The following is a 25,823-nucleotide window of genomic DNA, read 5'->3' as shown; positions in this document are numbered from 1 at the left end:
ATAAGGACATGTATAAGGACAGTTAGCTGTATAAGGACATGTATAAGGACAGTTAGCTGTATAAGGACATGCATAAGGACAGTTAGCTGTATAAGGACATGCATAAGGACATGTATAAGGACAGTTAGCTGTATAAGGACATGCATAAGGACAGTTAGCTGTATAAGGACATGCATAAGGACATGTATAAGGACAGTTAGCTGTATAAGGACATGCATAAGGACATGCATAAGGACAGTTAGCTGTATAAGGACATGTATAAGGACATGCATAAGGACAGTTAGCTGTATAAGGACATGTATAAGGACAGTTAGCTGTATAAGGACATGCATAAGGACAGTTAGCTGTATAAGGACATGCATAAGGACATGTATAAGGACAGTTAGCTGTATAAGGACATGCATAAGGACATGTATAAGGACAGGGTGGTTTGGGATTGAGATATGTGGTCTACTTATGAGTGCAGTTTGTTAAACATGACTGAAGCCAACAGTGCCCGTTGACCCCCCCCTCTCCCTTTACTCCCACACTCAATCAATCCTCCCTCAAATCAAACCTGTCCCCTCCCTCATCTCTTCTCTCCTTCCACCAATCTCCCTCTATGTACTATCGTTCCCTCCTCCCCTCCCCCTTTACTCCCACACTCAATCTATCCTCCCTCAAATCAAACCTGTCCCTTCCCTCATCCCTCCTCCCTCCCCCCTCACCCAGGGTGATTGAAGCCAGGTAGATAGGATGGAGGAAGTTGGAGAGCAGGGCTCCCTGCAGACCCAGGACGTTCCAGCGGAGGATCTTGTCGCTGCAGCTCATGGTCCTCAGACGCTCGCCGTGCTGGATGCCGTCCCAGGTGGGCACGATGGTCGATGACTCTACCGGGATGGTGCCCTCACCTACACATGGCACAGACACTCTTGAGGCATACTTTTGACTCCAATGACAAAGCCATGCAGTATGAGGAATAGGGTGTATGAGAGAGCCAGTGGTCAAAGTGATGGTTGTACACTAGAATCACACGGTCCATGTTCTAGATTGGAACATTCAAATCCATTGGGATATTTGTCCTTTCTACCAGGTGTGTTTGTGGCAGCAGCAGCAAATGAGGTGTGAATGTGTAGTCATGCTCTGTTTGGCCTGCAGAGAAGGGAGTTAAGCAACATGGTGGCTCTATGTGCTTGTCCTCAGTAACAGAGGGGATTCTCATGGAACAGTCCTGCAGATGGCATCTGGCTGTAACTCACCATTCTCCACCTTGGTGCGCAGTTTGCCCTGCTTGGCGTTCTCAAACAGGGGCTGGTGGCCCTGGCCGTCCCCCGCATCTTCGCTGCACGACTTATCAAACAACGCCCCGTCTCCACACGGAGCAGTACTGGGGGAGAGGGGAGAGGTAGAGAGCGAGAGAGGGAGGTAGAGGTAGAGCGAGAGAGGTAGAGGTAGAGCGAGAGAGGTAGAGCGAGAGAGGTAGAGGTAGAGCGAGAGAGGTAGAGCGAGAGAGGTAGAGGTAGAGCGAGAGAGGTAGAGGTAGAGCGAGAGAGGTAAAGGTAGAGAGGTAGAGCGAGAGAGGTAGAGGTAGAGCGAGAGAGGTAGAGAGGTAGAGCGAGAGAGGTAGAGGTAGAGCGAGAGAGGTAGAGGTAGAGCGAGAGAGGTAGAGCGAGAGAGGTAGAGCGCGGTAGAGGTAGAGAGCGGTAGAGGTAGAGAGCGGTAGAGGTAGAGAGGGGGAGCGAGAGATATATGTGGATAGGAGCGCGTCATTAACTGGAAGTATCTTCCAGGGGTTTTTCTGGATCAAAATGAGGCTTAGGTGGTGGGCGTGGCCAACGGTGTGGTCGCCAACTACATTTTAGAGGCCCTCCTGTTGGCCAGTGACAAAATATGCAATTCTACACGTTTTTTTCATGGCTTATTTTATCTGAGGGACTCAAACGTTATAACAAAATCAATGGGGCCCCATGCCATGACAAAAATACTCCTGAGTGCATCATTTTGGGAATTTTTTATTCCCCCCCGACTGTCTAGCTTTTATTTGGGTCATTGTTAGTTCTCAAAGAGTTTCTTATTATAGAATATATAGCGCCATTATCTTTTCTACATACTTTATATCTGGTTTTAGTCTTAAGTTTACACTGACAAAGTTTTTTCACCCCAGAAATCATTATCTAAACATTACACTTTTTATTTTACTGTTTTGACATACGTGGCCCGGAAACACTTAAGCGGCCCGCCCAAGACTTTTCTATGCAGAAAAAAACCCTGGCTTCTCAAACTCCTAGGACAATGTGTGTGTGGAGGTGGGTTGGTGGCCCAGTTGAGTTCCAGGGCACAGAAGGAAAGGGGAGAGAAGACAGTAGGTGGAGAAGAATGAGCCATGGGGTGAAGGGTCAAAAAGCGAGGAAGAGAGATCTTCCGTAGGCCCACCTGATATAGAGGTGGAAGGTGGTGTCAGGTTTGATCCGGAGCTTGTTCTCCTCAGCTGGCTCAAATATGCTGTCCTCTGATCCTTCACAGTGCTTCAGCAACTCAGCATACAGAAACCTGGAGAGAGAGGGGAGTGAGAAGAAAGGTACAATCCATAATTGAGTGATTGCGATCAGTGCCAGTGTCCAGGATCCAACACACAGATAAAGGGAGACTGGTGGAGAGGATCTGGTAAGTGGCGTTAATACACTCTACAACTAACCAGATGGACTCCACAGACACATTAACACACATCATAGTCTGTAATGACTTCACAGCTGACATATGACACCCTGTAGAGAGAGAGGGAGGTTTCAGAAAGGCAGGGAGAGTAGCTATAAAGGAATCAAAACGAAGAGCAAAGGAGGAAGGGGAAGAGTGGTTATATAAAAGGACAGAACAGAAGATAAATGAGCAGCAGTAACTTCCTACCTGATAAATCCTCTCCTGGAGATGATTTCTGCGTGGCAGTCATTAACGGTGTCCCCTTTAAGACTCAGCTCCTCCCCTTTAACACAGCGATTTCCTGAGGAGAAAAACAAACAAAAATACATTTATATTATCTCAAAAGGTTGAGACAAAAATCATTCCAAAAGGCTTGTTATTTTCTCTCGTGTACACACACACACACGGCAGGTACCTGTTCCCAGGCTGACCACGGTCCCCAGCCCTTCCCCCCTCTTCATGACGATGGTGGCGAGGATCTTCCTTCCCAGAAGACTGTGCTGTATGCGTGTGGTGAGGGCGTTGAAGCGCTGGTGACTCAACATGGCGATCTGGTCATGGATTGTCCCACCACTCAGTGGCAGCTAGAGACAGAAACAATAACAGGATATGGACGGCCCACCAGGTACAAAAGTAGGTTCTAGCAGAATCATAGTATTAACAGTGTATTCATAGTATAGCAGCCATTCTTAAACTTTTTCAGCTCGAGACCCAATGAGAAAACCACTGTCCTCCCGTGACCCAAAGTCATCTACCAGCAACCCAAATGAAGAGGAAATAGTGTGTGAGTCTAGGTGCAGTCTCCTCACTCCCGACCCACCTCTAACACACCCAAGGCCCAGTGTGGGTCTTGACCCAGAGTTGTAAAAAGTAGTATAGTAATAGAGGTAAATTGACCTCTGCAGGGGTTAGTTCCCCGGTGCGGGCAGCCTTCTCTGCCTCTCCAATCAGAACCCTCAGAGCTGCGTCAGCTGCTTCCTGTTTCCCTTGCTTCTTATTGGAAGCACAGACAGGAGGGAACCAGCGACCCCCTAGTTTAGCCTGGTAGGTAAACCTGAGAGAGAGGGGAGAGTTAAGCATCCATGTTCGCACAGCCGCGTTTTACAATATTCAACCGTTGGCTTTCATAGTGTTATATGTCACAATGGACCGCGGGACTACTGCAGCTCTGCAGCTGTGGACTCTGAATTACACTTTAGAGTGTGTATGTTAGTGTGTGTGGGCAAGAATGTGTGTACTGACTTGGGCTCGTGTGGTGGTCCTGACTGGCCGACCAGTCGTATCTCTGCAGCGAAGCCCCTGGCCCGGGCGTACTCCAGCAGGCCCGACACAGCGTTGTTGTTTAGGTGGCTGATGAGGTCACCAACCCCCGCCTCGTGGGCAGAACGCAGCTCCTCCTCTGTCAGCGGGGGCAGGGAGGGGCAAGCGGGCATGAAGCCCCCTTCATCACCAGACAGACACAGGGGGAACTGGGGCTGGAGAGGACGGGGTAATGGAGAGCGAGGGAGGAGAAGAGAGGTAAGGCAGTGAAAAGATGGAGGAGAGGAGGTGGGAGGAGAGGGAAGAGTGATCTTAGTGTTCAGAGGATCTTTTCTTAGAATCCCGGCCTGGAGGCACAATGAGAAGTCCACATGCCTGGGTCTTATGACATTCTGTCAGTCCATAGATAAACAACTAGCTAGCTTGTCAAGCCTAAATAGATGGGGTAGTGTTTTTTTCAGGGAACCATCCATTTAGTTTAAACATCTTTCAGTCCCATGTTTGGGTCCTTTACTCACCTTGTTGAGCTGCAGTCTCCCGTCGGCCATTAACTCCTTGACTGCCTCCTCTGCAGCCAGCTGCCTGGCAGCCTTCTTACTGGGGGCTGAGCTCTCAGCACACAGGCTTTCCCCTATCTTCACCCTGAACATGAACCTGAGGAGGGAGCAGAGACTAACTTATACACCCTAAACATACATCGGTGGGAGAGGTAAGAGGACATTCCTCTCTAACCACATGGGGGCATCAAAGAGTAGAGCTGTGAATCTGCTTCAGAGACTACAGCACTCAGGAAGAGGAGGGAAAGAGAGGGACAAAGATGGTCACACTTCCCAGTATCAGATTACTGCGGGACAGTACTGTAGGTGCCTAGGGGGAAGGTTAAATGCAGAGAGAGACAGAGGTGCTGTTGTATCATTCAGTCAGCTGCAGTATGAAAGTCATCCAGGACACACATAACTGCTCCCGAGGGAGAGGTGAGGGCAGGCCCACCTTCCCTAATGATTCATGTATAGAAGAGAACCAGGAAGAGAAAAATGAGAAGCAGGGTTGGGCTCAATTCGAATTGAAGTCACTCAATTCAGGAAGTGATTTGAATTTAAATTCAAAAATGGAAAAACTTGAAATAAATAGCTTGTCCTTTTCAGTTTATAGAGAAATCATTGAAAATGGATGCTATTTCTTCAATTATTGAATTGGAATGTCAGTTTATTTCCTAAATTGACTGACTTCATTTCGAATTGACCCCATCCCTGATGAGAAGGATGTAGACAGATGGATACCGTGGGTCGTGAGGTGGGCCCTCCTGTCCAGTGTTGATGAACTCGATGGGGTTTCCAGTGCGCTGACTGTACTCCATCAGCATGGACACGGGGTTCTTACCCCCCGGCAGGGAACGGGACAGGGCCTGGGGCGGACCCTCCACTACCTCCTGACAGAGACGGAGAGCGAGACAGCGAGAGAGCAGAGAGTTATAAAAGGATTGAAAAAAAAGGACAAATCTTTGGCCTTTACAACACAATCAACCACAACAGAGCACATTGATTATTACTAACCTCCACACACACACGAACACACTTCAGACTTACAGGGACGTCAGAGGTGGGGTCCATGGCCTGGTCCACCCCTGCAGTGAGCCCCTCCTCAGCCCCTCCCCCCTCTATCTCACGCAGCAGAATCCTCAGGGTCGCTGCGGCAGCATCTTTCTTAGCCACCTTTTTATTAGATGCCTCAGCAACAGGAAACAACCTGCCGTCCAGCATGACCTGCATACGGAATCTGAGAGAGAGAAAAATACAAGGGAGTGAGAGGTAACAAGAAAGAGCAGGGACAACACATATTTTTTTATATTTCTTCGTCACACTTTCTCTATCAATTTTTTTCTTCTGAATTTGCTAAATCAATCAGCTAGTTTCCTCTTAGACATACCAGCAACGGCCAACAGTGATTGGTTGGGAACATTACGACATCACTGACCTGGGGTCATGTGAGGGCCCTGATTGGTCGAGGAGCAGGAACTCGCAATTGTGTCCCTGGTACTGGGCAAACTCCATCAGGCCGCTGACGGGGTTCTTGGCCCTCACCTCCTGGAGTTTGGCACGGAGGTTCTGAGGTGGGGGCGCTGCCAGGGAGACTGCTACTGTCCCCCCTCCATCCCGGCTGATGGCGTTGAGGAATTCGGGGATATCGTCGGTCGCCCACTGCCCTCCGTTCGACTCGTCCTCCTGATAGAGGGATGAAGAGGAGGAAGTGAGGAAAGAAAGAAGTGGAGCAGAAGTTGGAGGGTCAGTGGGATCGGTGTCAGGCGGGGTGAAGCTCCAGACCTGGCCTTCTCAGCTCGGAATCTACAGAGCTATGTTCCCCCCTCAATGTTCCAGCCAACATTATGTTACTAGGGTAACTGCCACACTCATCCTCCCCTTCCAACTCTTCGTAGGAGACGGGCTCCAAGTGAGGGAGGGGGTCTCCCAAATTCAGGAAGACGTCAATGAATTGCCCAACCCAACTCCCCCCCACCCCCTCGCTGTGTGAGTGTCCACCTACCGCCTCAGCGTTGGCCTCTAGACACTCCAATCCGGGTGGCACCGCCTGGAATCCGGACCCCATTCCTTCGACCCTTGCAGGGGCGCTGCGCTCGGCCTTGAGGCTCCTCTCCATCCTCTCCCTGCGATGGACAGATAGCTCCCAGATGTGAGGGGTCACCTCTGCGTTGCGGCTCACGTCGCCCTGCTTCTCCATGGCGTACAGGGTGGGGTTGACCTGCTTGGCGGCCCTCAGGCCCAGGTTCTTGGAGATCACCAGGGCCGTGGCCTCCCCTGCCTCCAGCAGATACTGCAGGATCAACTCCTTCTGATTACTGCCGCAGTCCGCCATGTCGCTCTCGTCAAGGTCTAAGTCAAGCTCTTCGTTACTGCTACTGTTGATACTGGGTTGTTGGGTTTGGGACTGGGAATGTTGCCGATATGACTCAGATGGTTCTGAGGAAGAGGAGTGTGAATCGGATTCTACGTAGTAATCTTCTTCTTTGTCGCCCTCAGGACCCTGTGCTTCAATTTGCTGGATCTCAGCCTCGATGACAACGTCCTCCTCCTTCACAGACAGGAAGTGAGAGCAATCTTCTGAAGGCCTTTCCTGTGACTCCACAGAATGTTCCCTTGGTTGGGAACGTGGGCTTTCCGGATCAGAATCTCTACTTTCGGGTTCTTCCTGTGGTTCTACGTAGACAGTCCACTCTGGAGGACTTTCACCGTGTTTTGAAGCTTTCTTATCACGCTCGAGACCGTAAAGGGCCTGGTTGATAAACTTTTTGGGCAACCGCAGCGTTTTCGCCAAACACTTTGCTTGTAGCTTCTCACCGGGGCTCAGATCTGCTAAGGCTTGCAAAACTTGCTCTCGGATGTCGGGTGGCTGAAATGTAGGGCCACTCTTGTTGTTTGAATTATTACTACTACAGACAGAAGCTTTGTCAAAGCTGTCGCCTCTGTCAACTCTTCCTCTGTAGGACCTCTCTCTGTCTAAGGATAAACTCTGAAAGCCTTCTGAGAAAGACGGCCCGTCAGCACAATCTGCATGAAGGCTCCACTGTCTGTTGAAACCTTGCTTTTGGGTTGAAGTCTGCTTCTGGTTCCAGAATCTAGGGCCGGTTGGTCCTCTAGGGGGTCCCTGACTGGGTGGGTACCCGAAGTCCCTACCGTTCCCTCTGCCTCGCTCACTGCTGTATCCCCCTCTCCCCCTAGAGCCGTTTTGGGAGTATCTGCTGTACCCTGCCTGGGCCTGGTTTGGTTCGTTATAGAGTCCGTTCGGTCCCCCTCGACTCAAGCTCTGCGCCCCTCCTCTGGGGCTCACCCTAAACTGGGGAGCCTCAGTGTTCTGTCCCCTCAGGAAGTGGACCTGCTGCTGCCTGAAGGAGTTAGGACCACTGGGACAAGAGCTCTGCTGACTCAGGGCTGGGCTGTGACCGGATGGGGGAGGGGCGGAGGGGTAGAGAGGCTGAGAGTGGGCACTGGGTGGTACTAGAGGGGGGACTGGGCCTAGGTATGAATGGACGTTTGGATGTGGGGCCTGTTGCGGCGGGGATCTGGGGTGAAATCCCAGGGGTCCAGCTCTGTAGTATTGTTGCTTAGCCTGCAGTTGGGGGAGAGGGGGTCGGTGGTAATGCTCTATGGGGGGCCCTCCTCGTCCTCTGCTCATAGCGCAGGGGGCAGGTTGAGGGGGGACCAGGGCCGCCTGTTATGCAGCAGATAGGAGGATGTGTCTCTGTGTTGGATACTGATGCAACAACACAGTCTGGCAGAGCAGCCGGGTGGGCGATGATCGCAAAGTGGCAGTCAGCACCTGAGAGAGAGGACGAGATGGGTGTGAGCGAAAGCAAAAGTGACTGAGTGGGTGAGGAAAAGAGCCATGAAATAAAAAATAAAGAGCCAAATATAAAGCAATATGAAGAAGAAACTAGGGACATAAGACTGGTCAAAATCTAGTGGAAAATCGTGATGGAAATGGAAAAAGTGTGGGAGAAAAACACAGGAAACCAGCTTATGGCAAATAACAAAAAAAAGTTCTTTTTTACACACTACAGTCTCACTGTACTCCATCCTGTCTCCAATACAGTCCCAGTGTCACATGCTGTTGGACCCAATTGGCCGCAACGAGATCCATGTATAAAAGGTCAGAATGTATAATTCATGGTTGTGGCTTAACTGTTTTATTTCTGGTTTAACGGATGATTTGCAGCTTCACATAGGAAGTGAGAGTGAGGCAGAAGGAAAGATTCAAGGTGGTCAGTGAAGGACAGGAGTTGACAGGCTAAACACACAGCAAATAAGTAAGAGACGTTGAACTTGATAAAAGGTTGGCCATAGAACACACATTGGACAGGAAAGGGAGTAACGCTCGCTCACCATTAAAAATAAGTCCTTTTATTAGACAACTTTAAAAGATTGACGTTTCAGCCTTCAATGGCCTTCTTGAGAATAATCACAACGGGAATGGACTAGTTCGTATATTTTCGGCTGGTAGTGCTAATGAGAGTCCAATGATGTCTACACAGGTTGCACCTCTACTCACGTTGGTTGAGCACCGACTTCTTGCCATAGAACATACAGGAATATTTTCAAATACCTTTTCATATTATGGTCACCTTCTAGTACAGCAAACCTGACACTCAATTTAAACAGTCATTTGCTGATTATTTTCTCTGCTAAAATATTTAATACGCACTAGTGATTTCACGCAAATTACATATAAATCTTTAGGGCAAAGAATATGATGGGGCGGGGGTATTTTTAATGAAAATGCCATTCCACACCACAAAGCTTCTTCCCTGTACTCAATGATATCTGTCACTGACCACAGGAAGACAACCCTGCTCCTCAGATTTCTGCCCTGCCAGGCATGGTGCTAGTCAACATGAACTTGTCTGTCACGCTGCTCCCGAAACGATTGCTATGAATGCCACCATATTAATAATAATATAATGACGAGCGGGATCGAGTTATTTCACGGCAATGTTAACGGACAGCAGCAGCAGCACTGGGTCCGGTGCCCCCGGGTCAAAGCGGGATCTGGCTGACCCTAATGCAAGCCGGCAACCGACGGCCAAAATAACAACCCAGCATGGCTCAAATTCAGTTGCCTCTGCTGCTTCCTTGGGCAATATGAATATTCAGAGCTGCGCATTAAATATTAGGACGTCTTTGCCCCATGGACCAGACAGACATAGTTTGGCCTTGTTTTCGGTATGTTCCCGTTCCTAAAACACGCCGCGGTGTGGATGATTGAGGAGTCATTTCTATTTGAATTACAGAATTGGGGTATACCCCCTGGTCAAAGTGTTATAAATCAAGTTCATGCTTAGTGGGTTGCATAAACGACTCGATGCCAGTAGAAAGACATAAAGTAATTGAATGAACGTACCTGAAAGTTCGCGGGATAAAACAGATGTACTACCTCACCACCTGGCCTGAAGGCGGCAGAAAGGCGACTAGATTTCAGTCACGTTTGAATGGCAGAGATCCTGAGGTCTGCACGCCTGCTGCCGGGGTCAGGAGTCTGACTACACTTCAAACAGTCTACAGATAAACTGGTATGTTCTATCAAAATACAACAAAAGTAATTCAACTAGTTGGCTAGATTTCTCCAAATAAATGTATTTTATTATTTTATTTATTTAACATACCGCACGAGCGCTTCTCAATTTCAAAGGGACATCTAGTACCCCTACCGTTCAAGATACTTATACCAGACGTTACAATGTGAAATGATGGATAGGCCTATTAAAAACGCATAGAAAGTCTGCATTTACAGTTTCTTAACACGAGAAACAGCACGAAGGGGCAGAATAGTTTCGTTTTCCTTTCTCTAGACACGCTCTGTAGCGTCTGGTGAGTCACGTGATGCAGTAGTTTCTATCATAGGTTTCTCTAGCTAGAGTAAGAATGTAGCCAAAACTGGTGCAAGCTCAAGGTCCCAAGGCCTAGGCTGTTATTTCTCACAACACGTGGATATTATAATAGAATTATGTCAAATAATAAAAAAGAATCGGTCCTTGTCATGTGAATGAAAACGTGCCGTAGTGTTATGTCAAACAGAATGTATTTCTTGCTAGAGGATACAGTATATTGATTGAAATGCGAAGGCAATCGTTTTTTCTATGTATTATCCAGTAAGCCAATATTTATTATAAAATGCATCCCCTCTAGACACAGACAATTACATTACATTTTAGAAAATATCAATCTGGACAAGAAAGCCTTCATAAATTATGCCTATATATGCATAGGCTAACCCCAAAACATTCAACCCCCTCCCTAAAAAAAGTAACTAAATATGATAATTCAAGATCGCCTCTTAGTTGTCATGTCTCACAGCTGCTGTTGCGTGAAACTATTGTTGTGACAAAAACACAACCAGAACAGTTTAATTGAGCAAACAGCAGCTGCCGAACATAGCTCGTGGCCACTGTACCCAAATCTTTGTGCTTTCAGGACAACTGGGAACTCAGGGGTAAAAAACGAGGTCAAATAATGACGTCAGTAATCTTGAGGTCGGAGCTCTAGAAATATGCCCGTGTTTCCGATTTGGATGACCGTTAAAAAAAAAAAAATCATAGTCGGAGCTCGTTTCCCCCCCCCCCCCCCCCCCCCCCCCCCGAGTTCCCAGTCGTCTTTGAACGCACTGAGGTATGATATTTCAGAGTTCCCAGTTGTTTTGAACGCAGCATCAAACCCAATTTCATCACGCAGGGATACGCATGCATGCAATAGTCAATCAAACAGCCACGCGAGAGCATCTCTGTTAATTATCTCTGGCGCGATTGAAAATGTTTATAAAACCTCACTAATAATAACTGCTGCCATCAGCTTGAGTGTGGAATTAAGGACGCCACTGAATAACCTTAATGTTTATGTTTTCTATGGGATGGTTCTGATGCACACCACTTTCAACCCCCCCGGTCAAAGCACAACTAGTTAGCTAGGAGGATCAACTATCAGTGTGCAATTTCATCCCGCCTCCGACCCCCAACGATGTCTGTCGCTGGGTGGACATAAGATCCAATTGGTCATTTTAGTCGTTTTTCAGTAAATCCCCCCTTAATCCTCAATTCTCTTCTCACTGTCGCTCTCACACAGGCGTTTATCCCCTGACTGAAGTCCTCCATGAATATAACCTGCAATTAGCTAAGCGTTAGGCAAGTTATCTTGGTTTTAACTGCTACACATTGAATACCCTGGTAAATATTTAATTTCTCTCAGCAACCCGCCGCAGAGATCAACTCAATTGCCATCATTGAATGGATGGTTGTCGTTTGGACTGCGCACGCATGTTCCGAACAAGATATTGCGCAGATGGAGTCTCCAAGCGGGTTCACTAGCTAGGTAACGTAGAACCGCGGTTGTGCATCGCAAATAACATGCACAACTGTCGATTTGTTCCAGAAACACTTTCCCAATCAACTCCCAAGTGCAAACAACTATGCATCGCGACGTCAAATGCAGTGAAAATAATGAGAATTATGCATAGCGCGGATTGACTGGCTAGCTATATAGCTTGCAAGCTAACGTTAGCATTGATAGAGCATCACTGCGGCACAAGGGTGCAAACAACCATAGTCGCATTTGGAAGCTAAGCAGTTAGCGCGAAACCAAATATAGATCTCAATTGAATTAACACGAAAGGTAAAAGTAGAGTTCAGAATGTAATTCATTTACCTGGGTTTGCGATTGAAGCTTTGTATCAGTCCGAGTTCCTGCTTGCTAGCGACAGTGTCGACAAAGAAACAACGGGGTTAGGGGGGCGCATGATGACATCACTAGTTTGCGACAGTTTACCTGGCGCATTTGGAGTGACGCCGCCCGTTTTACTGCAGAGTGTGGTCCCCCCAAAAAGAACATCAGACAAGGTGGAATAACTTTGCTGAGGCAGGTCGATTGGATTCATGTAGGCAGGTGAATAGGACACGGTAGAATAGCAGTACCTCCAAGCCACTGCTATTGCATTCCCATGTTTAGGATTGGGAATGGATTAATCAGATCTCAAATTAAAAAATATATCAAATGTAATATGTATGCTACAAAACCTTCCACAAATTGATTTGCCACAAACCCGGCATAGTGGGCACGAACCCTGCAAAGAGCTAGTACATCTTATAAGGATTGACTTTCTATAAGAAACCTTGAGAGGAACCAGACTCAAGACCCAAAGCATGGCTGGCTGGATAGAGGTGAGAGAAGGCGGTAGGGGAAAAAGGCCCCATATATTGCAGGGGGAATCCAACAAAATACAAACATGAGGCCTGTATCTTGTAATGAACACGTTAGTGAACTATTTACAGCATGATTCACGGAGGCTGCGGGAGCAGATCAGCACATCACGTTACAGCAGTACAGCCTACTGCAGCGCCTGGACGCTCACCAACTCATAGAGCTATAGGCTGCTATACTATCCACCAATCAATGGATCAGACTGGATCCATCTTCAAACTGTTTCCTGCAAATTGCACTTATTACATCCCCCAGTAGGTGTCAGCACCACTCCATTGGTTCCTCTGTCCTACTCTGTCCTGCTCAAAGTCAGCAGATCAAACTGAAATACATCTCTGTAATGTCCAGTAGGCTACAGTCAGCACATCATATTATCATAAGTCTTTCAGTCAAGTATAGAAACAAATGGCCATTTTCAAACAAACCCAAACTCTACCCCTTGGCACATGCCTATTGGGGGTTTGGTAATGGACAATCCAGTTGTTGTTTGTTCATGATATAACTACTGTATATATGCATGTATTTTGTGATACTGGTTGAGTTATATATTAACAAACTGGGTTTCTAGCAGGTCTGTTGGAGTGTATAATGACATTCTAAAGTAGAAGCTATGGTACAGTATACTGCTTACGTTCAAAGTGTCACTTCATTACTGTAATTAAAAATTGTAATGTGTGGCTCTGCCAACCTTCTCCAGAGCAGTGTTCATTACTGCTGCATCAGTTTCTGTCCCTCTCTCTTTCTCTAACGTCCTTCACTAACTATGTTCTGTGTGTTACATTTGAATCCCCTCTCCCCACTCATCCTAGCCTCCACACTTCATTATTCCCCTCTCACTGGAGGCTGAAGAGGAGAAATAGGGGAGGGGGAGTGAGAGAGAGGGGGATATAGACAGAGAAAGTGAGAAGAGGGGAAAGGCAGTGAGAAAGTCTTTCTGAGCAGAGAGCGAGGTTAGGGGGTGGGTGGAGAGAGATGAGTAGTGTATTGGGAATGTTTTGGGTATTGGGGTGATTCTGCCTCTCTCTCAGTCTCAACCTCTCTCTGTTTTCATCAGAACTGCTCATTCCTTTCCTCACTCTCTTCCCCTCTCCCTCTCCCTCTGTTTCTGTCACTGCCTGGCTACCTCTCTGCTGCCTCTTCCCCTCTCTTCCCCTCTCCCTCTGTTTCTGCCACTGCCTGGCTACCTCTCTGCTGCCTCTTCCCCTCTCTTCCCCTCTCCCTCTGTTTCTGTCACTGCCTGGCTACCTCTCTGCTGCCTCTTCCTCTCTCTTCCCCTCTCCCTCTGTTTCTGTCACTGCCTGGCTACCTCTCTGCTGCCTCTTCCCCTCTCTTCCCCTCTCCCTCTGTTTCTGTCACTGCCTGGCTACCTCTCTGCTGCCTCTTCCCCTCTCTTCCCCTCTCTTCCCCTCTCCCTCTGTTTCTGCCACTGCCTGGCTACCTCTCTGCTGCCTCTTCCTCTCTCTTCCCCTCTCCCTCTGTTTCTGTCACTGCCTGGCTACCTCTCTGCTGCCTCTTCCTCTCTCTTCCCCTCTCCCTCTGTTTCTGTCACTGCCTGGCTACCTCTCTGCTGCCTCTTCCTCTCTCTTCCCCTCTCCCTCTGTTTCTGCCACTGCCTGGCTACCTCTCTGCTGCCTCTTCCTCTCTCTTCCCCTCTCCCTCTGTTTCTGTCACTGCCTGGCTACCTCTCTGCTGCCTCTTCCTCTCTCTTCCCCTCTCCCTCTGTTTCTGTCACTGCCTGGCTACCTCTCTGCTGCCTCTTCCTCTCTCTTCCCCTCTCCCTCTGTTTCTGCCACTGCCTGGCTACCTCTCTGCTGCCTCTTCCTCTCTCTTCCCCTCTCCCTCTGTTTCTGCCACTGCCTGGCTACCTCTCTGCTGCCTCTTCCTCTCTCTTCCCCTCTCCCTCTGTTTCTGTCACTGCCTGGCTACCTCTCTGCTGCCTCTTCCCCTCCCTTCCCCTCTCCCTCTGTTTCTGTCACTGCCTGGCTACCTCTCTGCTGCCTCTTCCCCTCCCTTCCCCTCTCCCTCTGTTTCTGTCACTGCCTGGCTACCTCTCTGCTGCCTCTTCCCCTCTCTTCCCCTCTCCCTCTGTTTCTGTCACTGCCTGGCTACCTCTCTGCTGCCTCTTCCCCTCTCTTCCCCTCTCCCTCTGTTTCTGCCACTGCCTGGCTACCTCTCTGCTGCCTCTTCCCCTCTCTTCCCCTCTCCCTCTGTTTCTGTCACTGCCTGGCTACCTCTCTGCTGCCTCTTCCCCTCCCTTCCCCTCTCCCTCTGTTTCTGTCACTGCCTGGCTACCTCTCTGCTGCCTCTTCCCCTCTCTTCCCCTCTCCCTCTGTTTCTGCCACTGCCTGGCTACCTCTCTGCTGCCTCTTCCTCTCTCTTCCCCTCTCCCTCTGTTTCTGCCACTGCCTGGCTACCTCTCTGCTGCCTCTTCCCCTCTCTTCCCCTCTCCCTCTGTTTCTGCCACTGCCTGGCTACCTCTCTGCTGCCTCTTCCTCTCTCTTCCCCTCTCCCTCTGTTTCTGCCACTGCCTGGCTACCTCTCTGCTGCCTCTTCCCCTCTCTTCCCCTCTCCCTCTGTTTCTGCCACTGCCTGGCTACCTCTCTGCTGCCTCTTCCCCTCTCTTCCCCTCTCCCTCTGTTTCTGCCACTGCCTGGCTACCTCTCTGCTGCCTCTTCCCCTCTCTTCCCCTCTCCCTCTGTTTCTGCCACTGCCTGGCTACCTCTCTGCTGCCTCTTCCTCTCTCTTCCCCTCTCCCTCTGTTTCTGCCACTGCCTGGCTACCTCTCTGCTGCCTCTTCCCCTCTCTTCCCCTCTCCCTCTGTTTCTGCCACTGCCTGGCTACCTCTCTGCTGCCTCTTCCCCTCTCTTCCCCTCTCCCTCTGTTTCTGCCACTGCCTGGCTACCTCTCTGCTGCCTCTTCCTCTCTCTTCCCCTCTCCCTCTGTTTCTGCCACTGCCTGGCTACCTCTCTGCTGCCTCTTCCTCTCTCTTCCCCTCTCCCTCTGTTTCTGCCACTGCCTGGCTACCTCTCTGCTGCCTCTTCCCCTCTTTTTACCTCTCTCCCTCTGTTGCTGCCAGCTTCTCTTCCTCTCTACCAACCCAACCTCCCTCCCTGCCCCACTCTCCTTGTTTCTCTCTCTCTCCTCCTCCTCCTCCTCATCCCCTCCCTCCCTCTGCTGCTGCCTGGCTTGCTCCTGACTTGTCCTGCCTCCCTCCCTCTCTATTCCACTCTACCCTGCCTCTCTCTCTCTCCGTCTCTGTTGTTCCCCGTCTCTTTCTCTGCTCTCTATGTTCAGTGGTACAACATGAGGCAGTCTGTGGCTATCTGTCTGTTTGGACTCTCAGTTCTGCTTCACAGTGAGTGACTTTCATTCCCTCTCTCTCTCTCTGTGTGTGTTTGTGTTTGTGTGTGTGTCTGTGTCTGCAGGTATGTGTCTGTCTGTGCACGTACAGCGTGTGTGTGTGTGTGTGTGTGTGTGTGTGTGTGTGTGTGTGTGTGAGAGAGAGAGAGAGAATTTACACAACTTTCTATAGACAGGGACACACGGCCATTAATATATGAGATAACTCAACCGTACAGTTCCAGCTGCATAGCAGAGAGAGAAGAGAGGAGAGGGAAAGGAACAGAGAGGGAGGAGAGAAGAGGAGCAGGAATAAAGAGAGACAACGGAGAGGAATGATCACAGAGTTTACAGGTTAGGATGTTGTTCATCACAGTTGTAAAATCCAACCCTCCTGTCTTGTTTAATCCATCATTGGTTGATGTGTTTCTCTCTGCACCAGCAGCAGTGTCTTAGATGGCTAACATCTTGTGACTGTGTATTGATATGGGCATCTCCATGCCCCATGTAAAGCTCATAATGGGGAGCACATCAAAAGCTAATAGTCAATATTTTTGAGAAGTTAAGGCATACAGTGCCTTCAGAAAGTATTCAGACCCCTTGACTATTTCCACATTTTGTTACGTTCCAGGCTTATTCTAAAATTTATTAAATAAATAAAAATCCTCAACAATCTGCACACAACACCCAATAATGACAAAGCAAAAACAATTTTTGCAAATGTATAAAACATTTCCATAAGTATTCAGACCCTTTGCTATGAGACTCAAAATTGAGCTCAGGTGCATCCTGTTTCCATTGATCATCCTTGAGATGTTTCTACCACTTGATTGGAGTCCACCTGTGGTAAATTCAATTGTTTGGACCTGATTTGTTAAGGCACACACCTGTCTATATAAGGTCCCACAGTTGACAGTGCATGTCAGAACAAAAACCAAGCCATGAGGTCAAAGTTATTGTCCATAGAGCTCCGAGACAGGATTGTGTTGAGGCACAGATCTGGGAAAGGGTACCAAAACATTTCTGCAGCATTGAAGGTCCCCAAGAGCACAGTGGCCTCCATCATTCTTAAATGGAAGAAGTTTGGAACCACCAAGTCTCTTCCTAGAGCTGGCCACTTGGCCAAACTGAGCAATCGGGGGAGAAGGGCCTTGGTCAGGGAGGTGACCAAGAATCCGATGGTCACTCTGACAAAGCTCCAAAGTCCCTCTGTGGAGATGGGAGAACCTTCCAGAAGGACAACCATCTCTGCAGAACTCCACCAATCAGGCCTTTATGGTAGAGTGGCCAGACGGAAGCCACTCCCCAGTAAAAGGCACACGACAGCACGCTTGGAGTTTGTCAAAAGGCACCTAAAGGACTCTCAGACCATGAGAAACAAGATTCTCTGGTCTGATGAAACCAAGATTGAACTGTTTGGCCTTAATGCCAAGCGTCATGTCTGGAGGAAACCTGGCACCATCCCTACAGTGGCACCATCATGCTGTGGGGATGTTTTTCAGCGGCAGGGACTGAGAGACTAGTCAGAATGGAGGGAAAGATGAACAGAGCAAAGTACAGAGAGATCCTTGATGAAAAAAAACCTACTCCAGAGTGCTCAGGACCTCAGATTGCAGCGAAGGTTCACCTTCCAACAGGATAACTACCCTAAGAACACAGCCAAGACAATGCAGGAGTGGCTTCAGGACAAGTCTCTGAATGTCCTTGAGTGGCCCAGCCAGAGCCCGGACTTGAACCCGATCGAACATCTCTGGAGAGACTAGAAAATAGCTCTGCTGCAACACTCCCCATCCAACCTGACAGAGCTTGAGAGGATCTGCAGAGAAGAATGAGAGAAACTCCCCAAATACAGGTGTGCCATGCTTGCAGTGTAATACCCAAGAAGACCCAAGGCTGTAATTGCTGATAAAGGTGCTTCAACAAAGTACTGAGTAAAGGGTCTAAAAAGTTATGTAAATGTGATATTTCCATTTTTTTTAATCTGTTTTTGCTTTGTCATTATTGGGTGTTCTGTATAGATTGATGAGGGGAAAAAAATAATTTAATCAATTTTAGAATAAGGGTAACATAACAAAATGTGGAAAAAGTCAAAGGGTCTGAATACTTCCCAAATGCACTGTATACTCTACTGTATGTGGGCCTACAATCCCTTGTTAGACATTGCTACAGAATTGAATCAACTGCACAGATACATTAAGTCTGATACATTGTGAAACAGGAATGAGTGAAGTCAGTCCACGATGGAGCTGCTAGAAGTGAGGTTCCTGTCTTCCTGTCTGTCTGTCTGTCTGTCTGTCTGTCTGTCTGTCTGTCTGTCTGTCTGTCTGCTCTCTCCTCCTGTCCGTCTGTCTGTCTGTCTGTCTGTCTGTCTGTCTGTCTGTCTGTCTGCTCTCTCCTCCTGTCCGTCTGTCCGTCTGTCTGTCCTCCTGTCTGTCTGTCTGTCTGTCTGTCTGTCTGTCTGTCTGTCTGTCTGTCTGTCTGTCTGTCTGTCTGTCTGTCTGTCTGTCTGCTCTCTCCTCCTGTCCGTCTGTCTGTCCTCCTGTCTGTCTGTCTGTCTGTCTGTCTGTCTGTCTGTCTGTCTGTCTGTCTGCTCTCTCCTCCTGTCCGTCTGTCCGTCTGTCTGTCCTCATGTCTGTCTGTCTGTCTGTCTGTCTGTCTGTCTGTCTGTCTGTCTGTCTGTCTGTCTGTCTGTCTGTCTGTCTGTCTGTCTGAGTGGAGTGTGTTAGTGTTTAATGTGTCACTATTTGAAGGACTCAAGCAGACGTTTTAACGGCCACAGAAAATACTCTTGTCTGTTACTGATCGAGTCACTTAACAATTAACGGGCCTGTCTGGATACTTTCTCCCTCTCTTCACTCTCTCTCCACTTAATTATCCTTTTTCTCCCTATCTTTCTCCCTCTCTTTCTCCCTCTCTTCACTCTCTCTCCTCTTGATTCTCCTTCTCTCGCCTCATCTTTCTCCCTCTCTTCACTCTCTCCTCGTGATTCTCCTCTTTCACCCTCTTTTCACGTCCCGCCCCCTGCCTCTTCCAGTCATATATAAATCTCCGTACTCGTTTTCAAAGCAGCTTTGTTTAAAACAATTTGAAACCGTTCCATTCAGATGATCTCTTCTTTTTTTTGTGTATTTCTTCTCATCATGTTTTTATTATTCTCACTCCCTTCTGTATTCATATCTTCTTCTCCTACTGCTCATCTCTTCCCCCTGTTTTAGATATTCTTCATCTCTATCGGTGCAATCACATCTTTTACTCTCCTCCTTTTCTAAATATTTCTCTCTCTCATTTTCCTTCTGTCTTCTGGAATGTTTTCTATATATTTCTCTCTCTCATTTTCCTTCTGTCTTCTGGAATGTAGCTGTCTCTTTATAACTGTCAGTTTTCTCTCCTCTGCTCCACTGTCTTCCAACCCCCTCATTGCCCTCTCTCTCTCCTGCTCTCCTCCCTCATCCTCATCCCCCCTCCCCCTCTCTCTCTCCTGCTCTCCTCCCTCATCCTCATCCCCCCCTCCCCCTCTCTCTCTCCTGCTCTCCTCCCTCATCCTCATCCCCCCCTCCCCCTCTCTCTCTCCTGCTCTCATCCTCATCCCCCCCTCCTCCTCTCTCTCCTGCTCTCCTCCCTCATCCTCATCCTCATCCCCCCCTCCCCCTCTCTCTCTCCTGCTCTCCTCCCTCATCCTCATCCCTTTCCCTCCTTTCTACTCCTTATCCCCCTCCCCCTCTCTCTCCCTCCCCCTCTCTCAGTGTCTGAGCAGGGTCCCCACCAGCGTAATCTATTGAGGGAGCTACTGAGGGACTATAACCGTATGGAGAGACCTGTTGCCAACGACTCTCTACCACTCACTGTCCGATTCTCCTACACACTCTTACAAGTCATGAATGTGGTACGCTACCATGTTCTGTTACACACACCACACACACACACACACACACACACACACACACACACACACACACACACACACACACACACACACACACACACACACACACACACACACACACACACACACCACACACTAATTGAACTGTCTTCATCTTATTCCAGGATGAGAAAAACCAGATCCTCACCACTAATGCCTGGCTTCAGATGGTGAGGATGACCCTGCATGTCTGTGTGTGTCCATGTCCATGTGTGTGTCCATGCATGTGTGTCCATGTTTATGTGTGTGTCCATGTTTATGTGTGTGTCCATGTTTATGTGTGTGTCCATGTTTATGTGGGTGTCCATTCATGTGTGTCCATGTTTATGTGTGTCCATGTTTATGTCTGTGTCCATGCATGTATGTCCATGTTTATGTGTGTGTCCATGTTTATGTGGGTGTCCATGCATGTGTGTCCATGTTTATGTGTGTGTCCATGTTTATGTCTGTGTCCATGCACGTGTGTCCATGTTTATGTGTGTGTCCATGCGTGGTTGTGTGTGTGTGCGTGCGCATTTGTGTTTCTCCTTGTAACCTTAACAATTGATTAACTGATTGACTGGATTTATATAGCAATGGTTTGACCACTACCTTCAGTGGAACCAGTCAGAGTACCCAGGAGTGAAAACCCTTCGCTTCACTACTGACCAGGTCTGGATACCTGATATACTACTGTACAACAGGTGGGTAGGACACACACACACACACACACACACACACACACACACACACACACACACACACACACACACACACCTTGCTGATCTTTCTTTTTTGTCCTCAGTGCCCATGATGAATTTGATGCCACCTTTAAGAGCTATGTGCTGGTCAACTCCAGTGGCTTCTGTGAGTACCTACCTCCAGGTAAGTCTATAGATCTACCTTTCTCTCTTTTTATTCTTCCCTGACCTTCCCCTCTCTCATTTTAGGGATATTCACTCATAGTTTCACATAGACATACCGGTAATGCACTTCTCTCTCAATGTCTGTTTCATCTTCTCTCTTCTCTCCCTCCTCTCTCCTACTCTCTCACCTTCCCCCTCTCTGTCCCAGGTATTTTCAGCAGTGCGTGTAATGTGGACGTGCGTTGGTTTCCCTTTGACGTCCAGCACTGTGAGCTGAAGTTTGGCTCGTGGACGTTTGACGGCTGGCTGCTGGACCTCCAGATGCAGGAGGCTGACCTGTCAGGATACATGTCCAATGGAGAGTGGGACCTGCTGGGTGAGAGAGCTCTGTCTGCCCCCGACCCTCTTGTATCTCTCTCTCCTCCATATTACTTTCTAATCTCTCACTCCCTCTTTCCTCCCCCCTCTTGTAGGTGTACCCGGTGATCGTCATGAGATATTTTATGAGTGCTGTACAGAGCCCTACTCTGACGTGACCTTTGTTGTGACCCTACGACGGAGAACTCTGTTCTACGCTCTCAACTTCCTCGTCCCCTGTGTTCTCATCTCCTCCTTGACACTGCTGTTATTCATACTGCCAGCCCAATCGGGGGAGAAGATCGGTCTGGGTGAGGAGAGGGGGAGGAGGATAATAGGGGGAAAGCGGGAGATGGAGGACAGGGGGAGGGGGATAAAAGGGAGCAGGGATGGAGACAGGAGAGATGTTGGCGGTGAAAAGGGGAGGGCTGAGGCGCTCTCTCCCTCTCTTTCCCTACTCTCTCCTTTCCTCTCTTTTCTTCGTACCTGACCTCTCTCTTTTACTGTTTCTGTGTCAGTAATTCTGCAGTGTTCCAAGAAAAACACTATTAAATGTTTACGATCAGAAAGACAGAGAGCAGAGGTGAGGGACAGTGATAGAGGGAGAGAAGGGGGGCAGGGAGGTGAGGGACAGTGATAGAGGGAGAGAAGGGGGGGCAGGGAGGTGAGGGACAGTGATAGAGGGAGAGAAGGGGGGCAGGGAGGTGAGGGACAGTGATAGAGGGAGAGAAGGGGGGCAGGGAGGTGAGGGACAGTGATAGAGGGAGAGAAGGGGGGGCAGGGAGGTGAGGGACAGTGATAGAGGGAGAGAAGGGGGGCAGGGAGGTGAGGGACAGTGATAGAGGGAGAGAAGGGGGGGCAGGGAGGTGAGGGACAGTGATAGAGGGAGAGAAGGGGGGCAGGGAGGTGAGGGACAGTGATAGAGGGAGAGAAGGGGGGCAGGGAGGTGAGGGACAGTGATAGAGGAAGAGAAGGGGGCAGGGAGGTGAGGGACAGTGATAGAGGGAGAGAAGGGGGGCAGGGAGGTGAGGGACAGTGATAGAGGGAGAGAAGGGGGGCAGGGAGGTGAGGGACAGTGATAGAGGGAGAGAAGGGGGGGCAGGGAGGTGAGGGACAGTGATAGAGGGAGAGAAGGGGGGCAGGGAGGTGAGGGACAGTGATAGAGGGAGAGAAGGGGGGCAGGGAGGTGAGGGACAGTGATAGAGGGAGAGAAGGGGGGCAGGGAGGTGAGGGACAGTGATAGAGGGAGAGAAGGGGGCAGGGAGGTGAGGGACAGTGATAGAGGGAGAGAAGGGGGGCAGGGAGGTGAGGGACAGTGATAGAGGGAGAGAAGGGGGGCAGGGAGGTGAGGGACAGTGATAGAGGGAGAGAAGGGGGGGCAGGGAGGTGAGGGACAGTGATAGAGGGAGAGAAGGGGGGGCAGGGAGGTGAGGGACAGTGATAGAGGGAGAGAAGGGGGGGCAGGGAGGTGAGGGACAGTGATAGAGGGAGAGAAGGGGAGGCAGGGAGGGGAGGGACAGAGATGGAGGGAGAGAAGGGGGGCAGGGAGGTGAGGGACAGTGATAGAGGGAGAGAAGGGGGGCAGGGAGGTGAGGGACAGTGATAGAGGGAGAGAAGGGAGGGCAGGGAGGTGAGGGACAGTGATAGAGGGAGAGAAGGGGGGCAGGGAGGTGAGGGACAGTGATAGAGGGAGAGAAGGGGGGGCAGGGAGGTGAGGGACAGTGATAGAGGGAGAGAAGGGGGGCGGGGAGGTGAGGGACAGTGATAGAGGAAGAGAAGGGGGGCAGGGAGGTGAGGGACAGTGATAGAGGGAGAGAAGGGGGGGCAGGGAGGTGAGGGACAGTGATAGAGGGAGAGAAGGGGGGGCAGGGAGGTGAGGGACAGTGATAGAGGGAGAGAAGGGGGGGCAGGGAGGTGAGGGACAGTGATAGAGGGAGAGAAGGGGGGCAGGGAGGTAAGGGACAGTGATAGAGGGAGAGAAGGGGGGGCAGGGAGGGGAGGGACAGAGATGGAGGGAGAGAAGGGGGGGCAGGGAGGTGAGGGACAGTGATAGAGGGAGAGAAGGGGGGCAGGGAGGTGAGGGACAGTGATAGAGGGAGAGAAGGGAGGGGAGGGACAGAGATGGAGGGAGAGAAGGGGGGGCAGGGAGGTGAGGGACAGTGATAGAGGGAGAGAAGGGGGGCAGGGAGGTGAGGGACAGTGATAGAGGGAGAGAAGGGGGGGCAGGGAGGTGAGGGACAGTGATAGAGGGAGAGAAGGGGGGCAGGGAGGAGAGGGACAGTGATAGAGGGAGAGAAGGGGGGCAGGGAGGTGAGGGACAGTGATAGAGGGAGAGAAGGGGGGCAGGGAGGTTCGGGACAGTGATAGAGGGAGAGAAGGGGGGCAGGGAGGTGAGGGACAGTGATAGAGGGAGAGAAGGGGGGCAGGGAGGTGAGGGACAGTGATAGAGGGAGAGAAGGGGGGGGCAGGGAGGTGAGGGACAGTGATAGAGGGAGAGAAGGGGGGCAGGGAGGTGAGGGACAGTGATAGAGGGAGAGAAGGGGGGCAGGGAGGTGAGGGACAGTGATAGAGGGAGAGAAGGGGGGCAGGGAGGTGAGGGAGAGATGGATGGGTGGGGTGAGTTGGCAGAGATGGAGAATTGTACTACCCAGTGTAATAATATCCTATTCCCCATCTCTCTCTCCAGGCATTACAATTCTTCTCTCTCTGACTGTCTTCATGTTGCTGGTGGCTGAGATTATGCCAGCTACCTCAGACTGCATTCCACTGATAGGTCAGTAACTGTGTGTGTGTATGCAAGTGTGTGCGCATGCGTGGTGTGCGTACGCATTTAACTAGCCTGCTAATATATACAGTGACTTCGGAAAGTATTCAGACCCCTTGAATTTTTCCACATTTTGTTAGGTTACAGCCTTATTATAACATTTAGGAAATTGTTTTTTCCCCCTCATCAATTTACACACAATATCCCATAATGACAAAACAAAAACAGGTTTTTAGAAATGTTTGCTAATTTATGAATATCAAATTTACATAAGTATTCAGACCCTTTACTCAGTACTTTGTTGAAGCACCTTTGGCAGTGATTACAGCATTGAGTCTTGGGTATGACGCTACAAGCTTGGCACAGCTGTATTTGGGGAGTTTCTCCCATTCTTTTCTGCAGATCCTCTCAAGCTCTGTCAGGTTGGATGGGGAGCATTGCTGCACAGCTATTTACAGGTCTCTCCAGAGATGTTCGATCAGGTTCAAGTCCGGGCTCTGGCTGGGCCACTCAAGGACATTCAGAGACTTTTCCCGAAGCCACTCCTGATTGCTCGCACCTGTGCACTTATGAAGGCTTCCTGGCAGAGCGCAGCCTTGACCCTGTTGGTGCTGCCCCCTGGGGATGGAGTGTGGAAGTGGTAGTGGTAGTGTCTAATCATGCTCCTAAGACCTAATCTACGGAACCTATTCCATTACAGTGTGTATAATACTGTCTCCATCCTAGGTCAGTATTTTGTGAGCACCATGGTTACCGTAGGGATGTCTGTGGTGGCGACTGTAGTTGTACTTCAGTACCATCACCACGACCCCAACAGTGGAGACATGCCTCAATGGGTGAGGCTCTCAATCTGTCTACTGATTCTGAAGTGTATCTGTGACTGTCTGTGTGTTCCTCTCATATCTGTGAATGTCTGGACCTTGTGTGCGTCCTGTCCTTTTCTATCAGGTGCAGTTGGTTCTGCTGCAGTACATTCCCTGGTTCCTCTTATCTATGTGTGTGTGTCCTCTCCCTATCTCTGTTTCTTCTGCCACAATGGGTCCCTGGGTCCTCTTGCCTACTCTCTCTCTGTGTGTGTCTCTCAGGTTGAGTTGGTTCTACTCCAGTGGGTTCCCTGGTTTCTGAGGATGAAACGTCCAGGAGAGTGGGGTGAGCTCACACCCTACCACAGCCCCTCCAACCCCCAGACCAAGACCTGCTCCTCTCCCCCTACCACCACCACCACCCCAGCCCCCTCCACCCTCCCCCAGAGCCTCACCTCTCTGCAGGCCAGTCTAAGCCAGCTCAGCCAGCCCCTACCACACCCACCGTCCAACCCAACCCTCCAGTCCTATCCCAACCATATCCCAAACCTCCAGCCTAATATCCACCCTAACCCCAATCTCCCCTCCACCCCCCACCCTCAGCCCAATGGACACCGGCCCTACATTGGCTTCCAGAGTCCTCTTGAACCAGACCCTGCTGCCACCTGGAGAGGAGGAGGAGGGAGGGGTTCTGACACCCCAATCCTCCACCACCACCCACCCTCCTCCACAATGTTCAGTAGCCCCCCTCCACAACCCCCCACATCTCTGGACCCTGACCCCTCAGGCTCCAGCTGTGTGGAGGCTGGGGCTGGAGCAGTCGGAGCGGGTACATGCCATGCCCAGGCCGGGGTGTTTCAGGCTGGGGTAGTGAAGGCCCAGCTCCAGGCCCTGCTGGCGGAGGTGCAGTTCCTGGCCAATCGTTTCCGTGAGCAGGACCGCAGGGTGAGCGTGGCGGAGAAGTGGCAGTTTGCAGCGGCGGTCATCGACTGTCTGTGTCTGGTGGGGTTCAGTGTGTTCAACATAATTTGTACCATCACCATCCTCATGGCCGCACCCAACTTTGTGGAGGCCGCCTCCAAGGACTTCTTCTGAGAAGGA

The 25,823-nt window shown here is 50.0% G+C and overlaps 2 protein-coding genes across 6 annotated transcripts in view; one reads left to right on the top strand and one right to left on the bottom strand.

Annotated features, from left to right (window-relative positions):
• Positions 1 to 12,228, bottom strand: part of LOC115177266 (double-stranded RNA-specific adenosine deaminase) — an 18,292-nt gene extending 6,064 nt beyond the window's left edge. For 2 of the 3 annotated variants that reach the window (XM_029737881.1, XM_029737885.1), the window contains exons 1-13: positions 12,141 to 12,228; positions 6,478 to 8,268; positions 5,911 to 6,158; positions 5,523 to 5,712; positions 5,217 to 5,365; positions 4,455 to 4,590; positions 3,919 to 4,151; positions 3,574 to 3,730; positions 3,092 to 3,260; positions 2,884 to 2,977; positions 2,413 to 2,529; positions 1,239 to 1,366; positions 708 to 890 (exon numbers count right to left, since the gene is read on the bottom strand). In XM_029737881.1, coding sequence (XP_029593741.1) covers positions 708 to 890; positions 1,239 to 1,366; positions 2,413 to 2,529; positions 2,884 to 2,977; positions 3,092 to 3,260; positions 3,574 to 3,730; positions 3,919 to 4,151; positions 4,455 to 4,590; positions 5,217 to 5,365; positions 5,523 to 5,712; positions 5,911 to 6,158; positions 6,478 to 8,124 — 3,451 coding nt within the window. In that variant the 5' untranslated portion in view covers positions 8,125 to 8,268; positions 12,141 to 12,228. Of the gene's footprint in view, positions 1 to 707; positions 891 to 1,238; positions 1,367 to 2,412; positions 2,530 to 2,883; positions 2,978 to 3,091; positions 3,261 to 3,573; positions 3,731 to 3,918; positions 4,152 to 4,454; positions 4,591 to 5,216; positions 5,366 to 5,522; positions 5,713 to 5,910; positions 6,159 to 6,477; positions 8,269 to 9,846; positions 10,294 to 12,140 lie in introns of those variants that run through there. The other variant, XM_029737884.1, reaches the window with a different exon arrangement.
• On the top strand, positions 9,939 to 25,823 carry LOC115177267 (neuronal acetylcholine receptor subunit alpha-7-like). 3 transcript variants are annotated; one of them, XM_029737888.1, is made up of 12 exons: positions 9,939 to 10,015; positions 13,264 to 13,305; positions 16,225 to 16,385; positions 19,775 to 19,914; positions 20,079 to 20,123; positions 20,527 to 20,636; positions 20,738 to 20,817; positions 21,007 to 21,174; positions 21,272 to 21,466; positions 23,842 to 23,928; positions 24,646 to 24,755; positions 25,005 to 25,823. In XM_029737888.1, the coding sequence occupies exons 3-12, from the start codon at positions 16,367 to 16,369 to the stop codon at positions 25,815 to 25,817; spliced, it is 1,767 nt and encodes a 588-aa protein (XP_029593748.1). In that variant the 5' UTR covers positions 9,939 to 10,015; positions 13,264 to 13,305; positions 16,225 to 16,366; the 3' UTR covers positions 25,818 to 25,823. The 3 variants fall into 3 exon arrangements, with proteins under 3 accessions (XP_029593748.1, XP_029593747.1, XP_029593746.1); XM_029737887.1 differs by lacking the exon at positions 9,939 to 10,015 and adding an exon at positions 12,325 to 12,652; XM_029737886.1 differs by lacking the exons at positions 9,939 to 10,015; positions 13,264 to 13,305; positions 16,225 to 16,385 and adding an exon at positions 15,935 to 16,047.

This window comes from Salmo trutta, chromosome 37, assembly GCF_901001165.1.
Source record: "Salmo trutta chromosome 37, fSalTru1.1, whole genome shotgun sequence".
Classification (NCBI taxonomy): Eukaryota; Metazoa; Chordata; class Actinopteri; order Salmoniformes; family Salmonidae; genus Salmo; species Salmo trutta.
Note: the sequence above shows the minus strand (reverse complement) of the source record. Positions and strands in the feature narration are given on the sequence as shown.

Coding starts and splice junctions, on each gene's coding strand:
- LOC115177267 (XM_029737886.1), top strand. CDS start 15,996: ATGAGGCAGTCTGTGGCTATCTGTCTGTTTGGACTCTCAGTTCTGCTT. Junction 16,048..19,774: donor ACTCTCAGTTCTGCTTCACA/GTGAGTGACTTT, acceptor CCCCTCTCTCAG/TGTCTGAGCAGGGTCCCCAC. Junction 20,124..20,526: donor CTAATGCCTGGCTTCAGATG/GTGAGGATGACC, acceptor GGATTTATATAG/CAATGGTTTGACCACTACCT.